This window comes from Fusarium poae (assembly GCF_019609905.1).
Source record: "Fusarium poae strain DAOMC 252244 chromosome Unknown contig_2, whole genome shotgun sequence".
Taxonomy (NCBI): Eukaryota; Fungi; Ascomycota; class Sordariomycetes; order Hypocreales; family Nectriaceae; genus Fusarium; species Fusarium poae.
Genome location: NW_025408660.1, coordinates 142331 through 167976, shown reverse-complemented (window position 1 = coordinate 167976; position 25646 = coordinate 142331). Strand labels below are relative to the sequence as shown.

Genomic DNA, 25646 nt, shown 5'->3' with positions numbered 1-25646 from the left:
ATACATTCGCTTAGCACTAGATAGTACGATGGCCTACCAGCTATCAACAAAACTTCTTTACCTGAATACGCCTAACCCGCTCTATTCACTATTAAGAGACGTGACACTTCGCAACGCTCAGTGACAACGCCCTACGACTCTGCCAACATAAACCAGTACGGACTAGTTTATCCCTTGGGAACCTTCACCCGTCACACGAGTGATTATCGTGTAACGGTTGCACCTAACCGCTAAGCCACAGGGCAAAAGATTGGGCCATAATCACTATGCTAGCGATTACAGTGGTGCTTACAGGCTCCAGGGTTCAAATCCACGACACTACACTAGCACTTCTGGTGGATTTAGGATCACATAGCGATCCGTGCACGAATGCACGGATCTTTTTGCGCCACGTGCAATCCCTGTTTCCACTACACTGAGCCCAGATGTGTCGTGGATTTGAACCCTGCTTACAGCTGCCTATAGGGGCCGATCGTAACAGTTCGGAAGTCTTACAAGATGACTAAAATGTTATAGTTAGACGAAGATATAGAGCCATGGCATCTTAATTCTACCCGTTTTGTCGTTGCACGTGACCTTATTGTTGTACAACTGTTGTAAAGTTGTACAACACTACCTCACAACATACAACTATTGTACAACAATACGCATCTATGTCCGCGGCTTGCCGAGGCGCTCACGGCGGTCAGACTCCGTGAGGATCCAACGGGCAGCCTGCACAGCCGGGCTTGCGGTAAAAGGATCAGACATAGTCTCTTTTAGGCAATCAGACAAGCTCAGAGATAGGGAGGGACATACGGCTACCAAATGTGGTCTTCAAATTGGTGAGTTTTGGTGGTGATTTGGGTGAAATGCATACAAAGCGGGGGGACCTGACTGTCCGGTGGCTTTGCCGCCCACTCGAAGAGTGGGGCTCCTTTTCAGTCAGATCTACGGGTAACTTACAAACCTGTGAGGTCAATAGATTCTGCCTTACAGCCTGATATAGGTCCCGGGGATGCAGGACAGCGGTGCCACATTGCTGCCTAAAGTATATGCATCTGGACTTTAGGCATTAAATACTACAGTCTTGCATTTATATTTTAAAAATTCAACCACCCCTGACACTTTTTACCTGAATTACAGAGGCTACGAGGTATTTTCCATTTTAGCACTAACTGGCTAGAAATTTGAGCCTGGATCTCCCTTTCATTTAACCGTTTTAGCGACACAATGAATATCGGGGTCGGTGTGGGCGATTTTATTAAAATCCTAGAGCTTGTTATTCAAGCCAGGAAAAGATTTATGGATGCTCCTCGCCAGTATGATGCAATATCAAAAGAGTAAGCCAATACCGCTCCCTCTCTTCACACATCTACTCACTCGCGCTCGACTGGCAGTCTCAGAAACTTTTCGAACGTCGTCCAAGATATTGACGTCCTTTTATCGGGGTGGGAACCTGAGATCAAGCAGCAAGAAAGTTTGAAAAGTATCAGTGACGACTCCATTTGTCTTTTGCATGATCTTCTCGCAAGACTTGACAAGTATCGAGAACTTGGATCTAGCAGTACGAGTATGGCCCAGTGTGCGAAGAAAGCCTGGAAAAGATTAAACTGGGATCAGGACGACGTTCAAGATTTCCGAGGACGGTTGTCGTTAAACCTTGAATTGCTCAATGGAATTGAGAGACAGCTATATAGGTATCTATAACGTTCTCTCTTCAACGTCTGATGAGCTGAAATGATCACAGTCAAAGATCCTGCAGGATTGAACAGGACATTCATCATCTCACCGAGCGATTCAATCAACAGGAGCGATATGAAATCTTGAATTGGATTGGAACTGTTGACCATGGCTCACATCAAAAGCATTTTATTTGATCAACATGAAGACGGAACTGGTGAATGGTTCCTCGGTTCCGAAGAGTTCCAGAAATGGATTAAAACTAAAGATAGAATGTTTTTCTGTCCAGGCCTTCCAGGAGCGGGGAAGACAGTCCTAGCCGCCATTGCCATCCACCACCTTCAGAACCTCTTCGGGAATGACAGCAACATTGGCATAGCTTACCATTACTGCGACTTTGGGCACCGATACAACGAAACCGACAATCTTATTCTATCGAGTATCCTCAAGCAGCTTGCCCAGTGTTCAGGCTCTTTACCAGATGCAATGAGCACTTTGTATAGCAAGCACAAGGATAAGGGCACTCGACCTTCGCTCAGAGAAATTGCAAGTGCGTTGAAGACTGTGGCGTGTCTGCATTATCGAATCTTCATAGTTATTGATGGCCTCGACGAGTGTCTTGTATGGAGAGACGTTATGGCTCAGCTCAGAGGCTTGCAGGGAGCGAATATCTTGGCGACCTCTCGGGCTATCCCTGATATTGCCAACGACCCGGTGTTGAAAGGAAGTAGTATACTCGAAGTACATGCCAGGGGTACCGATGTTCGCAAATACCTCAATCGTAATATGTCAAAGCTTAGTCGGTTCGTCATGCGTGACCAGCAGCTTCAGGAGGATATTTGCAACGCCATCTTAGGAGCGAGCGGAGGGATGTGTGTTGATTCCCTTTTTCTTTAAGGGCACTATTGGAAGCTGATATAGCATAGGTTCCTCCTTGCCCGCCTGCATCTCAACTCTCTAGAAGGTAAATTGTCAGTCGGGACTCTCAGGAACGCCCTCACCGCCTTGCCAACCGGGACACTAGCATACGACGAGGCCTACGACGATGCAATGAAAAGGATAGAGAGTCAGCATCGAGAACGAACAGCAATCGCTAAGGATGTTCTAGCATGGCTTACCTTTGCAAAGAGACCCCTCAGGGTCGAAGAGCTCCGAACAGCAGTTATCGTCCAGGAAACAGATTCACATCTTGATGAGGAGAGACTAATGGATATTGAAGACATGGTCTCCGTCTGCGCGGGCTTGGTGGAGATAGATGAAAAGAACGACAGGGTCACTCTAATTCATAACACTACGAAAGAGTACTTGAAGCGAACACGAGAAAAGTGGCGCCCGGATGCAGACGCTGCAATTGCAACGTCATGCCTTGCCTATCTTTTGTTCCGTGTCTTTGACGTCGAGTTCTCGGAGATAGACGAATGTCTACAACGCGAAAAGGCTGGGAGGCAGCTTTATCCACTGCTGGATTACTCCATGGAGTATAGTGCCCTGCATGCCCGCCTCGCTGTAACCAAACCGCCCTCCGTCGCTAGGTTTCTTTCTTCAGAGTCAAGGGTTACCAGAAATTGGTTGCTACTTAAAGCAAAGTGTGGGAATGAACAGGGAAAAGAGACTGTGGAATGGCTTATAGAGCAAGGCCTATGCACCGATGTACGGGATGCAGAAGGGAGAACCCCTTTGCATTATGCTGTGCTTAACGGCTGGGAACAATGCGTTCAGCTTTTACTGGAGAGAAGAGCGAGCCTGGACTCAGACATCGAGAACATGACTCCTTTGCACTACACAGTCAAGAACGGTGACGAAGCGATCGCCCGAACCTTTCTCAGCGCCGGAACGCCAGTAGATACGCTAGTGGTGAGACAGACATACATACCCACTTATCAAGAGGGCAGAGTTATATACGTTATCGGAGATAGTGAGAAGAGTGTTGCCCAAAACTCCCGCACAGTGGAAGGTCTGACTACTTTACACCTCGCTGCCTTGACGGGGAGTCAACGGATGACGAAGTTCCTTCTGGATCATGGCGCCAATCCAAACTTTCCTTCGGATAGCGGCGAGACGCCCCTACATCTAGCATTGAGGCGGGATTTGTATGGGCCGAAATGGCCCGGCATTGTGGACTTCTGGAACGACCCAGATAACCGCGTGGAATGTGTTCTTGACTACATCGAATTAGATGATGATGAGGACGAATATTGCTCAATCCAAAAAAAAAAGGTTGGCGATTCTTGACCTTCTTTTGAAGAACCCCGAGGTCGATGTTGACGCCCAAGACATGTTCGGCATTTCTTCATTGCATATTGCAGCCGGTAGCAAAGACTTATCTGAGTCCATAACCCAGAAGCTCATCGAAAAAGGCGCCACGATCTCATTGAGCACAAAAGAGAACAAAACACTATTACATTTCGCTGTCATGAATGGGAACCTGGGTGTTGTTTCCAAGCTTCTCACGCTTGGAGCAGATCCCACGGATGAGGATGTCAACGGACTCAACGCTTTGCATTATGCGGCACAAAAAGGCCACTTACAAATAATGCAGGATGTATTAAGCCGAGTTCCAGACTTTTTATCGGAAACATTCCTGGGATCGAAAGATAAAAATGGACAGAATGTGTGGCATCATCTGTTGAGCAACGATGGCCCTGTTGACATTGCTGTCGCCAGATATCTCTTGGAACGGTTCAATGACATTAATGAACTTGACAGCAGAGGTATGTCGCCAATGGCCATATATCTCAGTGCGTTCATCCTCTGTGAATACCAGGATGACCAAGAAATATTGGATCTTATGTTCAAATATGGAGCAGACCCGGATTTCAAGACCTCAGAAGGGTTGGGCTTGGCGCATCTAGCAGCTAGATCGCGCCGGCTTTCTGTGAGCGTACTCCAAAAATTAGCAAGTTGGGGTGTAAACCTAAAGTCTAGGGATGAACAAGGTCGAACTGCTCTCCATCATAGTTCCATAAGGGGAACCCTATCAGAGAAAGTCCTGCACTTTCTTTGCGAAGATGTACAATTGCCTGTATATCTTCGTGATGTACATGGGAATACAGCGTTGGATTATGCCGTTGAGATGGGACAACAAGATCATGATCCAAATATCATTGATCCAGACCGATGGGTTACGGCGGGGAAGCTACTGCGTAGTGTATAAGAGGAAGCTAAACCCTTGAATGGCCAAAATACCGTTACTCTTCTCCCTCATCGCCAACGGGGCCCCATAGGGATTGAATGAATGAATGAATTTATTCCGCCCGGGAGGATACGCCTCATAGGGCCCACAACATTAAGTCTCGTTAGTTACATTCTTTTCCGACTTCTAGCCCTATAACCCTCAAACATCACAATCCCTACTCCTCGCCACAGTTCCCAGCCTCGCTTGTCCCTGCGACAGGCCTGCTTGAAGGCCAAATTCTCCAAGTGTTCAGCGTCCCATCTTCAGCGGCTGAAGCCTGGTCTGTCTACCAGAGGCTGTACTATTATGAGTTGATTTTATATGTATACTTCGGGACTTACGCCTCGAAAATCACCCAACAAAAGAGGCTGTACTATATTAGTTCTTGCTGCATTATATCGTTTGGTTTGTTAGTATATCTTGTATGTTATCATGTCCGTGCGAAAGAGGGGTGGTGGATGGTAATGTCTAACAAATTCATGACCCAATTTTGCCACGCTCTGCCGAGACTAATAAGATGCCGGTAAAGTACGTGACCTGGCCAAGTCCAGTATTTTCATACAGTCGTTCATTTCATTATGATTTGTGATTAAAATTCCTATTCATCAAAGTTCCCTCACACATGTGCGCAAGTAGTGCAGGAATGAGAAACACCTAGGGCATTAGGGACCTACCCTTTTGCGTACAATGATGAGTATAAACTCTGCCCCTACCCCACCTTAACACCGTGGTTTGCATCCTTGACGTCTAGTTCGACTTTGCCAATATCGAGCAGCAGCTTGACGATTGCCTCATACCCCTTTACTGCCGCCTGCCATAACGGCGTCTGTTCATCGTCGTCCCTAGCGTCTGGGTCGACTTTGGCAGTATGGAGCAGCAGCTTGACGATGGTCTCGTGCCCCTTCGCTGCCGCCTGCCATAACGGCGTCCGTCCATCCCAATCCTTGGCGTCTGGGTCGACTTTGGCAGTATTGAGCAGCAGCTTGACCATTGCCTCACGCCCATTCCCTGCCGCCAACCCCAGCGGTCTCCATCCGCCCTTGTCCTTGATAAGTAAATCTACCATTCCTTTTAGCTTGTCCATATCTCCTCTTATCGAATGGTCGGGACCTGGGCAAGCGAAGTCTAGGGCACCCATTGTTGTCAATTGTCTCTCAATAATCTCCATTGCTTTTCGGAGATTTTCCCCTGCCTCATCTTTTCCCATGTCTTGTAGTGCCACTCCAGTATTCCATAATCTGGTCACTTTATCTAGACAATATTCTAGCTCTGTATTTGAGCACTTCGAAACTAGGGTGCCCATGAAGTGTTCGTAGTCTTCCCCATCCTGCGACTCGCCTGGATACATATTCCAGTTCCAGACAAGTAGGAAATCATGTGGGAAGGTTGTTATCAATCGTAAAAGCTTCGACTTAGTGTCACTGCTCGCATCTTGTAGATCGTCCGGAGGGGGAACTGAAATCATTATAACGACCCAATAATCGTTGCATAACCTAATGATTGTAGGCCTTGACGCTCCCTGTAGAAGGCAGACAACATCCCCTACCTAGACAGATTTCGCTGAGGCCTATAAGGTCCAGGGAGAACCCGGCCCCCTATAGCCAGACGCATTCTTCCATGTAATGCCCACGTGCTGTCTGTCTTCCCAATCAGTGTCTATTTCGACTGAAGACACTTCGCCTAGAACGCAACCCTTGCCCCTGATTACCGCTATCTCCTTATCATCCCAAGTGTCTACAGACACTCGTTTAGAGAAGAAGTTGATGAGTTGCTGGAATAGTCGTCCCCATGAAATCTCATAGTTGGCGGATAACCCTGCGATGCTAGTATCATCAGAGCTCATGCTGAGCAAGGCATAAACCTTGTCGCGGCGGTCAGTTGCTTTGCGAGTGTGGTACATATCTACCAGCTCACCTAGAGGGCATATGCCCAGGGAAAACCTGCCTGACCGACCAGTTGCGCATCTAGGCCGGAAGGCCGCACCCTTATGAGATAGGATACTGAACGGATCAGAGACGACAGGTCCGGGCGGGTTTCATAGGATAGGTTCAACTTGCTTAGGCCTGAACAGAACGCATATCCGCTAATCTCGGTGGGACCACATTTGATCAGTACATTTAGGGCCGCGGCAACTTCCTGAAGTACCTGAATCGACTTTGTCAGTAATCTCTGTCCATGTTGGTAGACGCCTGTTTCCTTACCCAGATGCGTTGAAACCATGGCCCCTCAAGCAGTTTAAGGATTGCACTTTCGTTAATTGAGGGCTTCGTAGGTGAGGGCTTCGTACGCTGCTCTGCTGCGATGCGTATTTCTTCGAGTGCTTGACCGCTGTCGGGTGTCGCTCCTCCAAGCCAAACAATCACACGGCTTGCTTTGGTATAGATCTTCGCCATAGACTGGAATTGCTGTCCCTTTTCCTTTAGGCATCGTTGGTTGATGCAAATAGCGTCTATCCATATGGTTCGTTCAATGGAGCGATCTCGAAGATGTGATAGCGCCGCGTAAAGGTTTTCCCCGACTGGCAAGTCGCAGCCGTCTATAGAAATAGACCGAGGCTTGTTCTCAGAGGCCCATACGTAGGACAGAGCCTCGTACGGGCGAGTGCTTTCTGAGTCCGCTAGGGCGCAGTCAAAGAGCTTGACATTGTATGGGGGCATGCCCGTCTTGATGAGGCAATAGCCGAAGCAAGCGAACACCCCTCCGGCAAAGAAGGGTAACAGTACAAGGGCGATGGAAGAGACATGGCATACCGGAGCTCGAACTGTGGGTGTTGAGATTTCCGAAGTTGTGATTGTTGACCTTCTTTATCGCTCGTTCAGTGCTGCCTAAAGAAACTTGCTTCAGGCTCCAGCTTAGGGGGCTACCAATCGTAAATGCGGGTTCACCCGTTGTCTTGGCGTCCATGCCCGGAATTATGTATACAGCTGCACAGGACCATAGCGGAGTGATGGATGTTACGCGACACTGAAGGACAGAGGGTGCATGGCGACCACACCAACTACTGATGTAACCCCTGCGCTGAAAGGATCACAATGTGTAATAGGTAGGGGTAAGAAATATACGGACAAACGGAAGGCTGCTGGCTGCAACTGGCAACTGCCATGGAACGAGAAAGGTCAAGATTCACTGTATCATTTCCGTACAGCCCGCAGGGGTCTCGAATGTTGGACCGGTACAGAGGTCTAATTCATATTTAATCCTAGAGAAAAGATAGCGAAAAAAGAAAGAAAAAAGCTCAGTATCGCGTCAACATTTGAAACCCCTGCCGGTTATACAATCGAGTCCACAACGACAACGACAACCATGCTTTGAGGGATATCTTGGCTCTAACCGATATTTGACCCACAGTTCTGCCGCGACTCACGCCTCATAGGACACTCTGCTGAGCACTGGGGGGAGACTGTAGGTAGAAAGGACCCGCACACGAGGCGGATAGCCCGCCTCGCTGGAGACAAAAACACATATGTACATTAGTATCTCAAACCACGATCTACGGCAGCTGGTCGGCCGATGTAGATAGAGGTTAGTTAGGGAGGAGGAGAAAGTGGGTGATGTTTGGCGAAGTGGGGCGGCACGGATGAATATTCGGGGCGTCTCGGCTGTCGGCCAAACCCCACTAGCCGGGCATGGCTGCTGTTAAAAAGCGGCTAAACTCGAGTAGGAATACAACCAACCAACCAAGTCAGACAAGCCTTTTAATTTCGACTCTGCCATGGCAAATATCTCAGTTAAGAAGCTGAGCCTAGTTGATGGAGCCGAAGAGCTCGACTTGCCAGATGAGGCCGCGGTGATTCTCGATGATCTACGTAATGAGATCCGAGGGATTACTCCGATTGTAAAACAACAAGGAGTAAAGATCCTCTACTCATATGGCACTCCCGAATCGTGTGGGAAGCTCTCTTCCGCAATTGGCCGCCACAAGGTCAGAACTCACAATAACATAGAGGCTTCTTTTGCTAATTACATCTGGAGGCCCAGGAAATCAAAAAAATTCTATCTACTGTGCGATTAAAGCCAAAAGACGCCAGGATGCCCAAGCCGGAGATTGTTAAAGTCGAAAGAAGCGGCGTCTACACCAGCCAAGACTTTGCCGGCCTGGCTGTTCTAATTTCGGACCCAGTGGGAATTGTTGTCAAAATGGGGAGCAAGAGGGTCTCACATGAGTGGGAGCCGGGGAAGATTTTATTGCTCATGCCCGATACGTCTTTGCAACCCAAAGATAAGGATGGGACGGGGAACTCGGAGGCGGAGGGGAAGGGGATGGACAAGCCTCTAGAACTAAGTGATTTCTTTTATACTATGATCCCGGTTGAGTATCATCACCAGTAGCACTCAAAAACCAAAATTAAAATTAAAATCATCCGCCTCAGGGAAGGATAAAGTTTCGTACATGTTCCAATCATCCTCATTGGTTATCGCGAATGCCGAATAAGGCGGCCTGGCTTGTTGGCAATACTCCTCGTGAATGTGCGACGAAAGATGTTCGTGCTCTCCGTAGTCGGGTTGTAGGAAACTAGGAAGACCGAACTGTGTCCCCCGTGTGTCGTTCGGTTGTCCCGAAGAATCAGGCTGTTCTGAGCTCTCTTCTGCGTCAGCTCTATAGTCTGGCGTAGCGGTGGAAGATTTGGCTTGCGATTGTTCAATAGATCCAAGGTATCGTGCATGTGCTTGACTATCCACCTGCGATAGACCTGCAGTCTGGGAATTTGCATCTACCAGTGGAGTCTCTAGGGGAGGATCGGCAGAGACCAAGACACTCGTTTGGTGTCCATTCGGGGAGTTCTTATCGAGATTAATTAGTACTTTATGTCCCCTTTGCGCTGCAGTTTCACTACGACTCTGTCCTTTGTATTGAGGAAGTTGATGTAGTTGTAGTTGCGGTTGCATTGATGTGCTGTGCGGTGAACCAAATGATTCCGGAATACCCTCCTGTGGTTCTTGGACATAATCATTCCTTGACGCGTTCACTTCATCGCTTGGCTCCATGGGAGCGTGTTGGCTCTGTGGCGCTTGTAGAGAGTATAGGCGCCCTGAAGCATGGCTGGAAGGGACACGATCCTGGGACTCTGGGTACTCTGGGCAGGTTCGCAAGGCAGGTCTGAAATTAGCTAATATACCGATTTGTAATCCCCTAGGACTGTGCGCCATAGAGATAGGCGCGACTTCCCCTCTTCCGGTACCAGAGACGGCTGGGGGAGACCCCGTCGATGTTGATTGTGACCGTGGGATCCCTATGGCGTGAATTTGCGTGACTGTTGTGCCTGAAGCTGGTACAGTCCGGTGAAGGGATGGCCCTACGTTTGTCGGATCTTGCTGGGATTCGCGGTCCTGTGGTTGATTCATGTTCTGCGAAGGCTGTGATCCGGGTCCGGCATTGTCTGGTGCCGTCGGAGGCGAGGTGACTCTAGCTGGCTCGGGTTCGACGGCATTCGGTGATCGGGATGCCGGAGGGCGTGTTTTGCGTTTCTTACGCGCCGGTTCCGAGTGTTCGTGGGGAACCCTATGGTCGGTCTGGAGGAGAAAAGCTCCAGGCTTGCAGATGTTGCTTGTTGCCAATTGTTTGCGTATGTAGGCAGTGATTTCCTTCGCCGCCTCCGCGTATTTCGCAATAGCTTCCTTGACAGATTCCACATCGAGGCGTGATATGATGTTGCTAAATGCCTCTTTGCCCGTGTTCTTATTACTAAAGAGAAGTTACCTGACTGATGTGCGTGAAGGGGTCGGTAATTCACACATACATGATCATCTTTAGTGGGAAGAGTGCTGCGTCCCCGAATATTTTGGTTAAGTCCTCGTAAATACTTCCTTCGAGAAGCCACTGCCTACACTGCTCATCAGTGATGGAAGCATCTTTCCTTACGCTCTGAAGAAACATCTCCTTTTCTTTCTTGCCCCATGTCCATCGGCAGCGAAAAAATTCCCTTTTCGTGAACCGTAGCCTGACTTGGTTTGCAGCTTGTGCGTGCTCTAATATAGCAATGTAGCCGCCTAGGTCCTGCCCCAAAGTGACCTTCTCCTGGTCCCAAAACACTTGAGGTTTCTTAGCCCAGACTTGGAGATTTTCTAGGAACATAGGGCTTGTTTCGAGATCAAAGACAGAGCCGATACTTGTTGTGGTATCCAAGACATCTGTTGAAGATGCTCGTGGAGACGAAATCGACAACTCGACAAAGCGTGGCGACTTTTCAGGGTTCCATATCAACCCAAATCTGTCCCTAATCTTGGTCTGTGTCGCGTTCGGCAATGTCCTCAGAAGATCCGCGACTCGCTCCAATATCTCAGCAAATATGTTAGCGTGGTGCTCCTGAGAGTACTGGAAGACTTACCGTAATAATTAATCGTTCGTCAGTTATTTCTGAACACTGCGCTTTATATGATTCCTCGACTAAGATGTCGCCTAAGAGGCGGATTTGTTCTACGTTCATCTTTGATCGAGGAAGGAAAGGTGTAGAAGAGGGCCTTATGTGGCAGTATTTAACTAGGTAGGTGGATTTGGGTACAGTGGGATATTCCCTGGCCCTGTACGGTTCATAGTACTTATTTTTGTATATAATTGCCTATTAAATCGAGGTACCTGGACCCAAGTTAGCCGAGGTCAATCACCCCTACAGCTAATCCATTATACGAGAAACTACCCCTATTGAGCACGTTTTCTACAGGTTTCCTGCTTTGTTTTTGCCAAAAAAATAAATTCGACGATGTCAGCCAAACCAGGCCAACCAGGCCAACAGCAGCAGCTCGAGGACCGTCTTTTTCGCCATTTCAGAGGCTGGAATTGGTCAGAACGCGCTCGTGATACTAGCTCTTGGCTGTGGGACTTTGGCTATGATATTCAACGTCATGGCTTACGCAAATGGGCTTGCAAGGACTGTATCCTCGGAAATCGTCCCATTATCGCGAGTTTTACCTCTTCAGGTCTCCAGAACGCGGCAAATCATCTATGGCGTGAGCATAAAACACCAGCACCAGAGGGAGAGAAAAAGAGCACAGCACAGCTCAAATCCGAAGGCGCACTGAAATCGAGCCAGCCGACTATTGCCTCTGTTTTGAAACTGGACGTCAACAAGCCTACGGAACAGAATATCGCGAATAGCTTCATCTCACGCTTTGATAAGCAACACTTTCAGCGTATGCTAGTCGAGTTAATCGTCAGTAGCAACCAGTCATTTTCCTTCGCCGAGAACCCCATCCTCCGAGAAATTTTCGACTATTTGAGTCCCTCCGTTTCGATCCAACACGCCAACTTGAGTGCCAGGGCTGTCCGATATAAGATCATTCAAGAGTATAACCGCCACAAGCAGACGGTTATCGAGGTGCTGAGAACTCCCCTGGAGCGCTTCATATCTCATTTGATGGCTGGACGTCTCGAAATAAGCTTGCCCTGTACGGTATTACTTGTTTCTTCAGAGATGAGAAGAATCGGCCATGCAAAATCATGATTGGGGTTCCGGAGGCTCATCGTCACTTCGGCTCAACGATCGGTGGGGAGGTTCTCGACGTCCTACACACTCTTGGCGTGAGTCCAGAGAAGATTGGCTATTTCACGCTCGACAATGCTGAAAACAACGATACTGCAATGGAGGTCATTGGTGCTGAACTTGGGTTCGATGGCCGACTACGCCGAGGACGCTGTATTGGCCACACAATTAACTTGTCAGCCAAGGCGCTCTTGTTTGGCAAAACGCTAACGCGTTCGAGCAGCAATTATCAGGTGCAGAAGCGTTGTCTGATACTGAATACGCTCAATGGCGCAAAAAGGACCAGTTGGCAAGTTACACAATATCGTAGTTGATGTGCGTATTAGCCATCGGCTAATTTACTTATTCAAGGAGGTCCAGAGGGTAAGCGGTCTTACTAAATCCTATTCGTCTCATACTAATTTGGTGTATCTAACAGGACGAAATTAATCGCGCCGCCACCCTTAAACTCCGATCGAAGAAACCACTCAAGCTAATTATCGATAACGACACGCGTTGGCTGTCACAACTCTACATGATCCGCAGGGCTCTACGGTTGAAAACCTCTATCGAACTCCTACTGATCAAGTATAAGGCGCAATGGGAGGACGAAAATCGGTCTAAAAATACTGGCCAAGTAACGCAAGCCAAGTTGGCGAAAAAACCACGCATCCTCCGAGACGAGAATCAGCTAACAGACAAAGACTGGGAGGTTCTTTACCATTTGGAGGCTATTCTGACTGTTTTTGAGACCGCGGTAAAGACGCTTGAGGGTGATGGACACATCCGCAGGCGTAAGCAAGGCTGGACTGGCTCCTACGGCAATATCTGGGACGTAGTGCTTGGCTATGAATTGCTGCTTAACACACTGGAAGAATATAAGCAGCTTGCTGCTGACTTTCCTGATCCAGAGCACTTCCGCATCGGAATCAACCTTGCTCGGGATAAGCTGGATGAATATTATCAGCGGTTGGACGAGACGCCCATCTACTATACGGCTATGGCGCTCCATCCAGCTTATCGTTGGGACTGGTTTGATGAAACGTGGGCTCATAAGCCTAGTTGGATTGAAAAGGCAAAAGAGACGGTTGCCGACGTCTGGCTGTCCGATTACGCTCATCTCGAGGTTAGAACCAACAGCAGCAGAGGCGACGACGAGCCACCGGCAAAAAGACCTCGGTTTTTCAACCCCTTCGAGAAGAACAGTCGTCTGCCGAACTCAAAACCAGCATACGCAGCAATTATTGTTGGTGACGAGTACCAAGCGTGGCAGACGGATCGTGAGGCCAGCGACGGCAACGTTCGTGATCCAATTGGTTACTGGATCACTAAGCAAGGCAGATATCCTCGGTTATCCAGGATGGCATTGGACTTCCTGACGATCCAGCCGATGTCAGCCGAGTGTGAGAGGTTATTTTCAGCTGCTGGCAAGATGGTCTCGGGGTTGCGTACGAACCTGGATGCTGAGATTATCGCCATTTGTCAGGTTTTACGCTCTTGGTACCGTGCTGGCCTTATCAAGGACCTGGATCCATTGCTTAAGTCGCACCTTGAAAGTAAGCCGGATGGCGGTTGTGGGACTCTAAGCGACGACGAGCTGGCGCTTGCTGAGTCAAAATGGCTATTGGAGGGCGAGGACAGCGCCAGCGAGGTTGACGATTCAACACAGCAGCAACAGGCTGAAGAGTTAGTGTCAACCTCTGAAAGTGAGGGTGAATAGGCACCGAGGAGGTTGTGAATAGCCTCAAGGGTCCACTATAAATCCACTTATAAATCCACGTGTGTACATCCATTCCGCCCCGGTCAGATATGTGCTACATCCACTATGTAATTGCCTAAAAATCGCACATCCACTCTACTTGGTCCAAAAGTGGAGTGGATGTAGTGGTTCCGACCCTTGGCCCGCTGACGTCTCGCCTTTGCTTTTTGAAGTTTGTGAATTTGTTGGTCGAAAGACGAAGGGCTTTCCTAGGCGGCTCGAGGACGTCTTCAGCGTCAATCGGCAAATCTTTGTACTGTTCACGCCATAGGCGGTACACCTGTTGCCTCGCTGCGTCGATCCAGTTGGGGTGATCTTCGTACCACCCGTCGAAAGCGTCCCAACGTTTCCCAGGATTCAGAACCGCGGCAGCGTAGATCAATGGTGATTCACCCACCTTCGCGTAGTAGGAATCGAGCTTCTTCCACGCATTGTTGACGTTCACGACCAAATGATCACCTTCAGGAAGACCTGCCACGATGCCCTTCGCAGTCTCGAGGCCGTCGAGGAGAAACTCATATGCATCAAGGATTTCCCAACTTGCGCCATGAATCTGGTCAATGGCTTCCTCGCCAAGGCTTCGCTGTTTCTCGCGAGACTGGGAGTCGCCCTGCAGGGATTTGATGACAAGCTCAAAATTGAGAAGGATGTCATGGAGAGCTTGTATTGCCTCCCAATCACTCTCTTCCAGCCTACTGCCTTCCTGGAGAAAGTAGGGTTCTCTGACGCCCTTCCTCAAGTTGCCGCATCTTGTTCGGTTCTCAGAGTCGAAATGTGCCCTAGCCTCGAATATGAAGGTATCGTAAAAAGGCTTTAGTCGAAGCGCGCGTTGCATCATGTAGAATTGCGAAAGCCATCGGGTGGCATTGTCGGTGACAACCTTAACTGGTTTATGGGCTTTGAACCCAGAGTCTTCTGCTGCCTCTCGAATGCGGTGCTCCTGGGCCGAGATAAGCTTCCTCGTCCATAGGTCTGACCGATTGACTTCTTGACAGAAGTTGTGAAGCTTCCCAATGGGTCCTCTCTTCCTCCACTGCTCGTGTTCGCGCTGCACAGTAAGCAGGCCATCGTTAACATCCCGCTCGAAAGACTCATAATCTTGGCCGAAAAGAAGGGCCTTTACAACCAAATTTATAACATGACCCAGGCAGCGAACTCTGCGCTCTGGCCAATGAAAGCCCAGGGCATCCCCGATTTCCGCCAAAGCCGTATCGTTGTTCGATGCATTGTCGACAGTGAAATATCCGATCTTCTTCTCGATATCGTAGGAGCTGATGACTTCGAGAACCGCAGCGGCGATATTCTTCCCAGTATGCCTGCCATCCATTTCAGGCAGACCAAGCACAATTTTGTGGGGTTGTGCCTGTCGGTCGCGATATACCTACGGCACTGACACCATAGAGTGAGAGGCCGTTTGTTGAAGTCCAGCCATCAAAAGCAAGATGAACTTGACCAGGGCTCTCCTGAAGCGTCTTGGCTACCAGCCCCTTGTTTTTCTCGTATTCGCGAAACGCAATCGCCCGCACGCTCTTGTCGCTGATGTGCGCGCGTTGGATGCCGACCGAAGGGCTGAGATACTCGAGGACTTCGCGAAGAAAGGGATGTTGCGCGGTGCGGAAGGGCAGGTTGGCGCTGACCATCCACTTGACCATCTTGCGTTGGAACTCCTCCTTGTTGAAAGAGGCAACCAGTCGATTCGCCATAGCTTGCTGATTCGCGTCGTTGACGTCGAGGCCAAAGAACGAAACGACCGACATCTGATCCGCCATGTCATGTGGACGTTTCAGAGTATTCGGTACGGTTCGCTTCGCGCTCGCGTTGCGCACGTTGTGGAAGCTCGAGAGATGTAGCTCAACGTTGCTGAGGTTTCGAGCGTCGTAGTGTGAGGGTCGAAGGTCTCGCTTCTTAACGCAAAAGCCGCAGACCCATGTGGCACTGTTGCCCGCCTTTGAGATATCGAAGCCGAACTTCCATACCCATTGTCTTGTAGATGACCTGCGTTCACTGAGGGTGTAGCCTTTGAATCGTTCGAAGACGAAATCATGATCCTCGTCAGTAAGGCCCAGGGGTCAGAACCTGTAAAGTTGGCATCATGAGCGTGGGGATGAGGGGAGGCTGATTTGCTTCGCAAAGGCGTTGACGGTGTGGATGATGGAGCAATGGTGGCCGAGCTCTGCATTTCGTCAGGTGGTTGCTGTTGGCGAACGCGTCAACGACGCGTCTCGTTGCGCGCGAAATATCTTGCCTCGGTCCGCCCACCTACCCTGCAGTCCGCCGTCAACAAACATCAACTTCATCAACGTTGATGCCATCTCGTTGAATTGATATGTCTTGGCGAGTAATGAAATTGATTGATAGATATTGAAACATCTCTGACGCCCGTTGATTGATGGTTGATGCTCGTTGAATTGATCCGAACCCTGCGAAAACCACGTGTCCGCGAACGGTGACGACCTTAGCTGAGCTACGACGTATCCCATGCAGTGCGACGATGAAGCCCAAACATTTCCACCAGCAGCTTCGAAATAAAACATACAGTCACATATGGGTTTTTGTCGGTCGGCCCATCTCCTAGCCAAGGTTTGCGACGTCCCACTACGACGAGATGACGGACAGAACGGTATCACCTCCCGCGTGGTAGAGCACCAGATACCCGGCATGCTACGAATGATGCCACACAATACTACAGATTACAGACAGACTTGCCCACTGTCGCCCCCACAAAATACCGTATCGAGGGATTGGTCCCCTTTCGTTACCTGATAACGTCTGAGGAAGCCGCGCGGGAGCTCTCATACTCAGTAATCCGACATCTCGAACCGAGCGGAGCATCGCACTACATGGGATAGTCGACGCCTACTATTGTCACCATCGCCGGTAGCGATACACACACAGATAACGAATACATGGCCACATAGGAACCCAGCAGGAGGCAACAAAAGCAGAAAGACATGGAACATGGCGTACAGAAAGAGCCCCGGGGTTTAACGAGGGAGGTTATCTTACAGACAAAGCCGATAGCTGGGGGGAGACTGTAGGTATCAAGGTCGCACAGCACGGTGCATTGGCACCGACAGAGTTGCAGCACGAAGTCACGAAGGAAAGGTTCCTGAGGACAGCAACAAGCAAGAATTCAAGGACGAATGAGCAAGAGGCGGAAAATCCGAAATTCTCCAACAGAAAGCAAGCAATTTGGGTCATAGATAGCGAACGAGGATCAAAACGGGAAACTTGGGGACAGCTGGCCTTATTTCAACAATAAGGCGAAGTGGGGCGTTTGCCAGACGGACGCGTCGGCTGTCTGCCGAGTCCTGTTAACCGGGCATAGCTGCAGATAAAAAGCGGCCACAACCGTGTAGGATACAATCAATCAATCAATCAATCAATCAGAACCTTCACGTAGCTCCTCGAGCTACGTCTTGTCAATAGAGCCTGACCTGCCTGCAGTGCCTATCCGTAGCAATAGATCCCGTTCCGCCTGAAGCGTTCCCCGTTCACCTGTATTCCCGAGACCAGCCCGTGACATTAGGTGGCAGATTTATGATCAATCGCCTGTGAATAGTACCTAGGGTCTCTGATATATAGGTAATATCTTCAGACCACTTTTTCCGACGCTTAGCATAACGTTCATCGATAAATTCAACGATATGAGCAAGCCGCTTGTTGTATTTCCTTATACGCAAGGAGCGACGAGTTGTCGATGGATGTACGTCTGGAACGCCGGCAGCAGCAGGGATTTCAGACGGTTGTAGACGCTCTCCCTCAAATCCTTCCTTCTCAAATAGGTCCTCAACAGCATCAATGTCATCTTCTGTCCATTTTCTCTTTCTTCCCCGGGTTTCTGACTTATTGGGGTCGTTGTGGAAAGTTCTGTCTGTCGAGCTGTTCAAAACGTGTTAGATATTAAGGTGAATCGTGTGTATTGCCTCATCCTCTCGAAATCGAAGGACTATTGAGACCTTATATCTTCGGCTGGTTCCTTCTAGGACTTGAGTCCTAGAAAGTCCTAGATGAAAGTCCTAGATGAAAGTCCTATGATCTAAGTTTAGGATTTCAAACTTTTAATCCTAAACCTTAATCCTAAAGCTGAGGGTGAACCCTCCAACATTCAACAAAACGCGTCGCGCTGTCCATCGAGATACGCCGTTGAACTTGAACACGTCACTTTTTTTGTAGGGAATTTCGTGAGCTTCCAAAAAATCTCTAGTGCCTTTGATACGTGCCTTTCTAGGTGTATCTAAATGCTCAGCTCCAACCATCGCGAATTGATGTAGATAGTGTGGTTGGAAATAATATGTGTTGTTGTGATACTGGGTGTTGAGAGGTGCCGAAGTGGGTTGGAAGAAGGGTGCATTTAATTTGGTACCCACTAGTCCATCAATTGTGTTGCGCAGCCATGTCATCTGCCAACGCCTCTACGACGATTTACTAGAGTAGTTGTGTTGAACAGTAGGATGGCCGCACGGGGTATCGTGTGACCTATCGGTCAGCTGTCGGCGACCCTAGACCCAGTCAGGAAAGCATAATAAGCGGACCCCTCTCCAAGGAAGGCGGGGAAAAAAAGTTCGACAATACACATACAATTAAGGACATCAAGGCGCACGCGATCCGTGTGGAAAAGCTCACCGTCTTTTTGCTGAGTCGTCCTTGGAGGACGATCATGGTGGAGTCTGCGCTAACTGCATCCTTACTGACTCCCGGCTCTAGCGTCGCGTAAGCCCGAGTACTAGCCTCGCAAGCTAAGCTGACCTAGGCCTCCACGGGGTCGAAGAAAAACTTGATCCACCAAAACAACGCCCCGACCACACCCCCCTCAACAGATGTCTTCAAAACGGTCATTTTAGCCGTAAAAAGTAGGAAATTAAGGACAGAAATAGAGTAAATTACCAGCCGGTCATTTTTCCGTCTAGTTTGATGACCTGTTTCATCCGTTCAGGCATGGATTCAATCCATCTATCTATAGTCTCTTGAGACAAGCTATTCCAGCCTTCTTCGGCAAGCTCTATGACTGTCTGTATGTCCCAATGTTCGTATTTCCGTATGTACGCCTTTAGGACCGACCAAGCATTCTCTATTGGTAATAGGTCCGGGCTAGCCGGGCTGTTGAAGAAGTAATTGAGACCATGCTGCTCCTTCCATGTCCGTACGGGGTTGTGACGACTGGGACCGTGTCCGCTATCGCCGTCTTCTTCCAAGATAAAGTCTCTTCCTTCGTCTATCCATGTCTTGACGACCTTGTCGAGTATCTCAGTACGATACTTCTCTTGAGACATCTTGCCGTTGCCGTTGGTATCGATATCATACCAATAGAGTTGACTTTTGAAGCCGTAACCGACAGCAGCCCAGCAATGAAGCCGCTTGCGGTCCTTCTTCCTAGGCTCCCGTGTCTCTTGGAGACAGTCGGGGTCGTTCCTTGTCCCGGGCTTTCTTATTATACGACTTTGTTACTCGTCGCCGTACCCAAAATGAGACTCGTCACTGAAGAAGATAGTGTGCCAATCCTCGGGCTTCGGACGTATCCGTAGGGCCTCACGGGCATAGTTGAGTCGGGCTTGACGCGCCCTGTCGTTCTTGAACGCGACTTGCTGGGCTAGACGCTTATATAGGTCTCAAGACGCGGCTAAGACTTGGATAGTTCTGTCAGATGCTTCCTTGTCTATACCAGCTTCGGCAGGGACAGAAGCCCAGGGAAGTTGCCGGGCTTCAAAGCCCTCGTCTTCGAGAAGGTCTTCTATACGGTCGAGATCGTCGTCATTGAAAACCCGGGGCCGACCGCGTTTCCCCTCAAGGTCGGGGTCGTTGTGACACATGCAGACGCGACCGGAGCATAAAATACGATTTCCGGCAGCCATTGACGCACCAAAGTAGGAAAAAAGGTCAGTTTTTTAAAAAAAATATAGTCCTTTTGCCTTCAAATATTAATACGCGCCTAGTATTTTGGCCTTTTTCGGCGTGTCATGTTGTCTGCCGGGCATCGTAAATGTATGTGTTGTGAGGAGGAAGTCGTAGCTAGTCTGCAAGCCTCGCTGTGTGTGTGTGGGGGGGGTGCCGTTTTGGTGGATCAAGTTTTTCTTCGACCCCGTGGCCTCCTAGCTTCTGGCTTTCGCTTCTTTTCTATCTTCTTTTCCTCCTTTCTACTTTTTTTGGTTGTTGTCACTTCTTCTTTCTGTATTGTGCCTTCCCTCTCTCTGCCTTCTTTTCCTCATATCCCTATTGACGTTGACCTCTGAGCTTTCTTCATGATTGATGGTGTGCTTCGCTGTAATGTCATGTGAGCTAACGACAAAGCTAAAACTGACTAGCGGCCAATATGGATACGAAGCGGTAAAAGACCACGCAGGGATCATTCAAGTTAGACCGAAGCTAGGCACGTTCCGTAAGTGTCCAGGACTGCTTATCTCACCGGTACTAGATTGCTGACCCTTTCGAATAATTCTTAGCCAGCCTCTTGGGCCGAAATCGACGACAGGCAGGGATGAATTGTCATTTTTCGGGACCGCATCACTTCCGCGTAGACCAGTCTGTCTTTGAACGAACGATGTCCCAGGCGGGAGCCCACTTCACTGACAAATGATTTTGTGCCGTTGATTGTCGTGTGTGAGCATGACGATGTCGGTCATCCCTCGTGCTTGCCGCAAAAAAGAGAAGAAAAAAAGGCTCAATACAGAGAGCCAAGCCAAGCCCAACCTCTCCCCACCGCCGGGGTGTCGGGACGAAAGCAAACGTCAGCATGCTTTGTGGGTAAGTACAGGGCGTGAGTCGCGACAGAAATATGGGTCAAATATGGGTTAGAGCCAAGATATCCATGATTGTACAACCCGCAGGGGTCTCAAATATTGGCGCGAGACTGAGGTTTTTTTTCGCTATCTTTTCTACAGTATTGAATATAAATTAGACCTTTGTATTAGTCTAACATTCGAGACCCCTGCGGGCTGTAAGGAAATGATACAGTCAATCTTGCCCTTTTAAATTGTGATCATTTTAGCGCCCGGGGTTACGTTAGTACAATAGTTGGTGTAGCCTATCACCCCGCTATGGTCCTGTGCAGCTGCATATTAGATTGACTAACCGCCGTTTTTTTTACAAGTGGCAAGCAACAGGGATCCTATTTAGCTACTGAGGCCTTTCCTTGCGTGAGAATACCGTGCGTGTGAAACCCCATAAATATGTTCTCGCTCGGATTGTTGGTCGTGCCACTTCATCGCCATCTATTAATTAAACGAGAATTGTATAGGAGCTATTTTCATATCGCACAGCGAAGCCGCCGTGATCTCTGTAAAGATGACATGCGAGTCGTTTTTGAAAGAGGAATTGAAGTCAATTGGTGAAAAGCGGCCGGCCACTGCAGCACTTTTACCGATATCGTCTCGACCTGCTTCCCTAGCATTTTCTCAGGAAGCAACTCAACCAACATCTCAGCCACCGCCTTCTCCACCCAAGTCGACAGATGCCGAAACCTCGCCGCTGCCGAGTCTACAAGAGCAGCTTTGGAACCAGGCATACGACGAGCTCGATGTGAAAGACAGCGAGTATGGTCGGATACTGTTATCATGGGCGGCTGCGAAGGGGCATGACGCTGTCGTCAAGCTGCTACTCGACAAGGGCGCGGAAATCGAGGCGGAAGACAAGTATGGTCGGACACCGTTACTATTGGCGGCTGCGAAGGGGCATGACGCTGTCGTCAAGCTGCTGCTCGACAAGGACGCGGAAATCGAGGCGAAAGACGGGTTTTATCGGACACCGTTATTATGGGCGGCTGAGAACGGGCATAACACTGTCGTCAATCTGCTGCAGGGCTCCTAATAGTCCAGACTGCAATCCAAGATCAATAATCAATCCACGACTGGCGCCCGTTTTCCCTTAGTAAGATCAATCCAGCCAATCATCACCCTGTTCAAGTCCAGAGTAGGCATAGGAGCCAACGCGGTAGCCAGGTAGACCCCACAAGGGAGCAAGGGATCCCTACCCGTGCCCTCCCCCTTTCTCTCTCGAGGAGGTAAGTTAAAGAGTGAAAAGAGCCCTCCTTCCTAAACAGCCCAATATCGACTAGCAATCATCTTCTTAATTATCTATCCTCTTCCAGACCCAAAGTGTTGAATGTTGGAGGGTTCACCCTCAGCTTTAGGATTAAGGTTTAGGATTAAAGTTTGAAATCCTAAACTTAGATCATAGGACTTTCATCTAGGACTTTCATCTAGGACTTTCTAGGACTCAAGTCCTAGAAGGAACCAGCCGAAGATATAAGGTCTCAATAGTCCTTCGATTTCGAGAGGATAAAAAAAAAAGCAATACACACAATACACCTTAATATCTGACACAAAGACACTGCCAGTGCGGCCGGATGGCTCTTCACCCCACCCTCACCTCCGCATCCAGCAGGGCGCTGGACCGCGAGCAACATTGAGCGGTCCTGGACGGTTCATCTTTACCGCGTTCAGCCCCAGGGACCACACACACCTGTCACAATCTGTACCATGCAGTACCCCTCTACCGATAAGACCCCTCCACTGATAAGCAAAAAAAAAGTTTCCCCATACAAACTGCTACTTTTCAGCCACCTTACAAAGAGTCACCAGAAATACGAAAAACAAATTGATTGCTGTTTCTCGGTTTAGAATCACATGCAACTTAATATCCTCTTGGTCTCTTGACTACACGGCCTGCGCGAGTTCGTGCGGCAGGTAATTCTTCTGCCTCCGAATTTGTGCTCTCATCCTCTTCCGCTCCTCCCACCTCAATCACTTCCTCAACAGCCTCTGTCTCGTCAGCTGCTTGATTTGGTTCTGAAATAGCGTCACCAGCCACTAGAGCCTCGGCTAGTGTCATGAACTTCCTGTTGGGATTCGGTATCGCCTTTCTCTTATTGCCTCTGCTCAACCGCCCAACTTCCTCCTCTAAGCTGGCTACTCTTGTGCTTAAGGAGGCAATCTTCGATTCTTGAGCTTCAAACCCTTTGGATATCACTGAATAGCGTCTTCTTGTCGATGGGGTCTTATTTTTGCCTAGATCTCTGATATGGCGGCTGGTCTTTGGTGTGTTATCAGAGTCGATTTGCCCGTCCCTGTGGCCATCTGATGTAGGCGTTACTTCCTTCTTCTCTGGTTGAATCTCAGGATGTGTAAGTGCTTTACGTCGTGAAATCGGCCAGTTTCCAGTCACTCTCCAGCCTGAGAGGATGTTTTTCTTCGTCATTCCCACTTCCCTAGCCTTAGCGTAGGCCTTAATGAAGTTGACCTTATCCACTGGCGCAGAATCAGTCAGGCTCGTCAGCTTTTGGAGTTCTTTGCGGTAGGCAGTTTTAGAAGCATTAAACACGCCGTTATCAAGTGGTTGCAAGCCGTGAGAGCAATGAGCTGGTAAGTAACAACAATATACGTTGTTCAAGAAACACGTAGCCATCCACTCATCCTGGATTTAGAGTTAACAACGTCTTCGATTCACCAGATCCAAAACAGCCAGATACGTACAGATACGTGGCTTCGGTGACCATCTAATATGATAAGCCCCGCATCGGACTCATCTTCTGGTTGAGTCTGGGGAAGGTAGACCTCTTTGAGCCACTCGACTGCGATATGGTTGTCCGTCCAGCCGTTCTCGGACGTGATGTAATACCAGTCGGCCACTTGCTTGAGCTCATCGACAAACCATTGTTGCTGAAGCTCTTTGCCCTTAAAGATGATCCCAGGCTTTAGAAGACGGCCAGTTGCCGTGACGGCCTCGATAAAGCTAGTCCAGGTGCGGGACTGGGAGCCTTTGAGGAAGGCCTTCCTTTTGGGATCGCTACTGCCGATGACCAAAGAATCCAAGCCTTGGTTCGCAATGCATTAGCTAGATTGATGGCCAAAACGATAATAACTCACCAAATCCTGCCATAATACCGCCCTCATCGACGTTAATTATATTATCAGGTTTAATCCACCCATATTCTCTCTCCCGGATATCAAAGTACCAATTGACGGCGGTCGGGGTAAAACAATTGAACCTTGAAGCTTCCTGCCGTTTACCTATCTTTGTCTTTATGGATGGATGGCGTTTTATGAACCTGGCTAGCCAATGTATACCGATAGGCTTTTCCCTGCCTTGTTGTCGTAAGAGGGCAGTGACAGTGGCGCGAACTTGACTATGAGAAGGGGCATAGCCCAAGGCCTCTTGTCGAAGTATCCAGGCAACCAAACTGGACTCCTGAGACTTAGGTAATAACTGGGCAGGATGGGTGACCTCAGACTTTGGTGGTACACCTCTTAACCGGCCTGAAAGAGTCGGCTGAGGGACGCCATGCTTCTGCCCGGCTTTGTTCTGGGAGAGGCCGTTATCTGTGACATCCAATATGGCTTCAATGACGTTATCCTCTGTGTAACATACTCGAGTCATTCTTCAGGGTAATTATGGAAGATTGGTGTAGATGGAAAACCCGAAAGTTATGGGGAGGACTGTTCGTAGACGAGGCATTGATGGGGATTTTGCATTAGTGCCATACTGGCATACCGCTCATACGACGCAAAAAGGAATAGTATAATACGAAACAACATGAAACTCCCGTTGAGACACAGCTTGTTTCATGTAAATAACTCCAATCTTTGGCCAAGAACCGTATAAGTGAAATTGGGCATTTTGTGTGAGGAAACTTTTTTTTTGCTTATCAGTGGAGGGGTCTTATCGGTAGAGGGGTACTGCATGGTAGTGTTCGTACCTTGTTGAATGGATGTCTTGAGATTGATCTTACTGGTGATGATGAGTGAGCGTTGTTGGCTGGATTTGAGTTGGCGATCTTAGAAGAATGATGTGATTTACTTTTGGGAATGTTTGATGTTCTATAGAATGGATCTGGGATAATAGACGTGCGTTTTTGCTTTAGAGATCAATGTGGGAGTACTTCATACTCTCAATCAATGCTACTTGGTCACCTTGTAACCAAGCTTTTGTGTTTGTTTGAGAGACTTGTCTATTTGCTTGATGAAGGATGTTTTCGTGCGTGCTTCGTCGTCTGAAAGTTTTGGGCATATTGCAACATTCCGCCAAGCAATATCCAGGCGATATTGAATTGTCTATATCCATTTGCTACAAGCGCGAAGGATTTCCAAAGAAAGCTTATCTTCGAGGTCTATATATTATAAGGACTGCAATTCGGAGAGCTCTTTGATGCATGTTGTTGTGGCGCAACCGATCATCAGGGCGGATGTTAGGATCATTGTCTGAAGTCGGCAAATCTCGAATGACTCGGGGAAACCCATTAGCATTTTGCTCCTCCTCGAAGATGATCCCAGTCTTTGGGTTTGCAAGTAATGCCAAGCAGATCGGATATTGCAATAGGTAGTGAGCAATTACATTGATATGTAGATAAGAGAGCAGATCCTCAACAGTTTTCCCCAGCCAGTTCTAAAACAACGGATAGAAAGGTTGATACGCAATCTACGTCATTTTGATTGCACCCGTCGTCGGAACTGAATTTGTGCTCCTTTTTAGGACGGAGATGATTGTGGTGATCAATGCAAAATCTTTTTCGAAAGCTCAAGACCTGTGTCTAAATGTATAAATCCACATGTACAAAACCTTGGATGGTTTCGAATGCGGGCAATTACAGCACTTGCAGTTC

At 48.7% G+C, this 25646-nt stretch overlaps 6 protein-coding genes across 6 annotated transcripts; 3 read left to right on the top strand and 3 right to left on the bottom strand.

The window, feature by feature from the left end:
- Positions 1-1830: 1830 nt before the first annotated feature.
- On the top strand, positions 1831-4816 carry FPOAC1_013352 (uncharacterized protein; the record flags this gene model as incomplete). Its single annotated transcript, XM_044857693.1, has 3 exons — positions 1831-2534; positions 2589-3879; positions 3908-4816. The coding sequence occupies 3 exons, from the start codon at positions 1831-1833 to the stop codon at positions 4814-4816; spliced, it is 2904 nt and encodes a 967-aa protein (XP_044701075.1).
- Positions 4817-5546: 730 nt separating this feature from the next.
- Positions 5547-5975, bottom strand: FPOAC1_013351 (uncharacterized protein; the record flags this gene model as incomplete). The annotated part of the gene is made up of 1 exon (XM_044857692.1): positions 5547-5975. The coding sequence occupies one exon, from the start codon at positions 5973-5975 to the stop codon at positions 5547-5549; it is 429 nt and encodes a 142-aa protein (XP_044701074.1).
- Positions 5976-6404: 429 nt separating this feature from the next.
- FPOAC1_013350 (uncharacterized protein) lies at positions 6405-7494 on the bottom strand (the record flags this gene model as incomplete). Its single annotated transcript, XM_044857691.1, has 3 exons — positions 6405-6837; positions 6891-6982; positions 7039-7494. 3 exons carry the CDS (start codon positions 7492-7494, stop codon positions 6405-6407), a joined length of 981 nt encoding a protein of 326 aa, XP_044701073.1.
- Positions 7495-8549: 1055 nt separating this feature from the next.
- On the top strand, positions 8550-9060 carry FPOAC1_013349 (uncharacterized protein; the record flags this gene model as incomplete). The annotated part of the gene is made up of 3 exons (XM_044857690.1): positions 8550-8759; positions 8810-9000; positions 9057-9060. 3 exons carry the CDS (start codon positions 8550-8552, stop codon positions 9058-9060), a joined length of 405 nt encoding a protein of 134 aa, XP_044701072.1.
- Positions 9061-9169: 109 nt separating this feature from the next.
- On the bottom strand, positions 9170-11262 carry FPOAC1_013348 (uncharacterized protein; the record flags this gene model as incomplete). Its single annotated transcript, XM_044857689.1, has 3 exons — positions 9170-10520; positions 10576-11114; positions 11164-11262. The coding sequence occupies 3 exons, from the start codon at positions 11260-11262 to the stop codon at positions 9170-9172; spliced, it is 1989 nt and encodes a 662-aa protein (XP_044701071.1).
- Positions 11263-21334: 10072 nt separating this feature from the next.
- Positions 21335-21856, top strand: FPOAC1_013347 (uncharacterized protein; the record flags this gene model as incomplete). Its single annotated transcript, XM_044857688.1, has 1 exon — positions 21335-21856. One exon carries the CDS (start codon positions 21335-21337, stop codon positions 21854-21856), a length of 522 nt encoding a protein of 173 aa, XP_044701070.1.
- Between the last annotated feature and the right edge of the window lie 3790 nt (positions 21857-25646).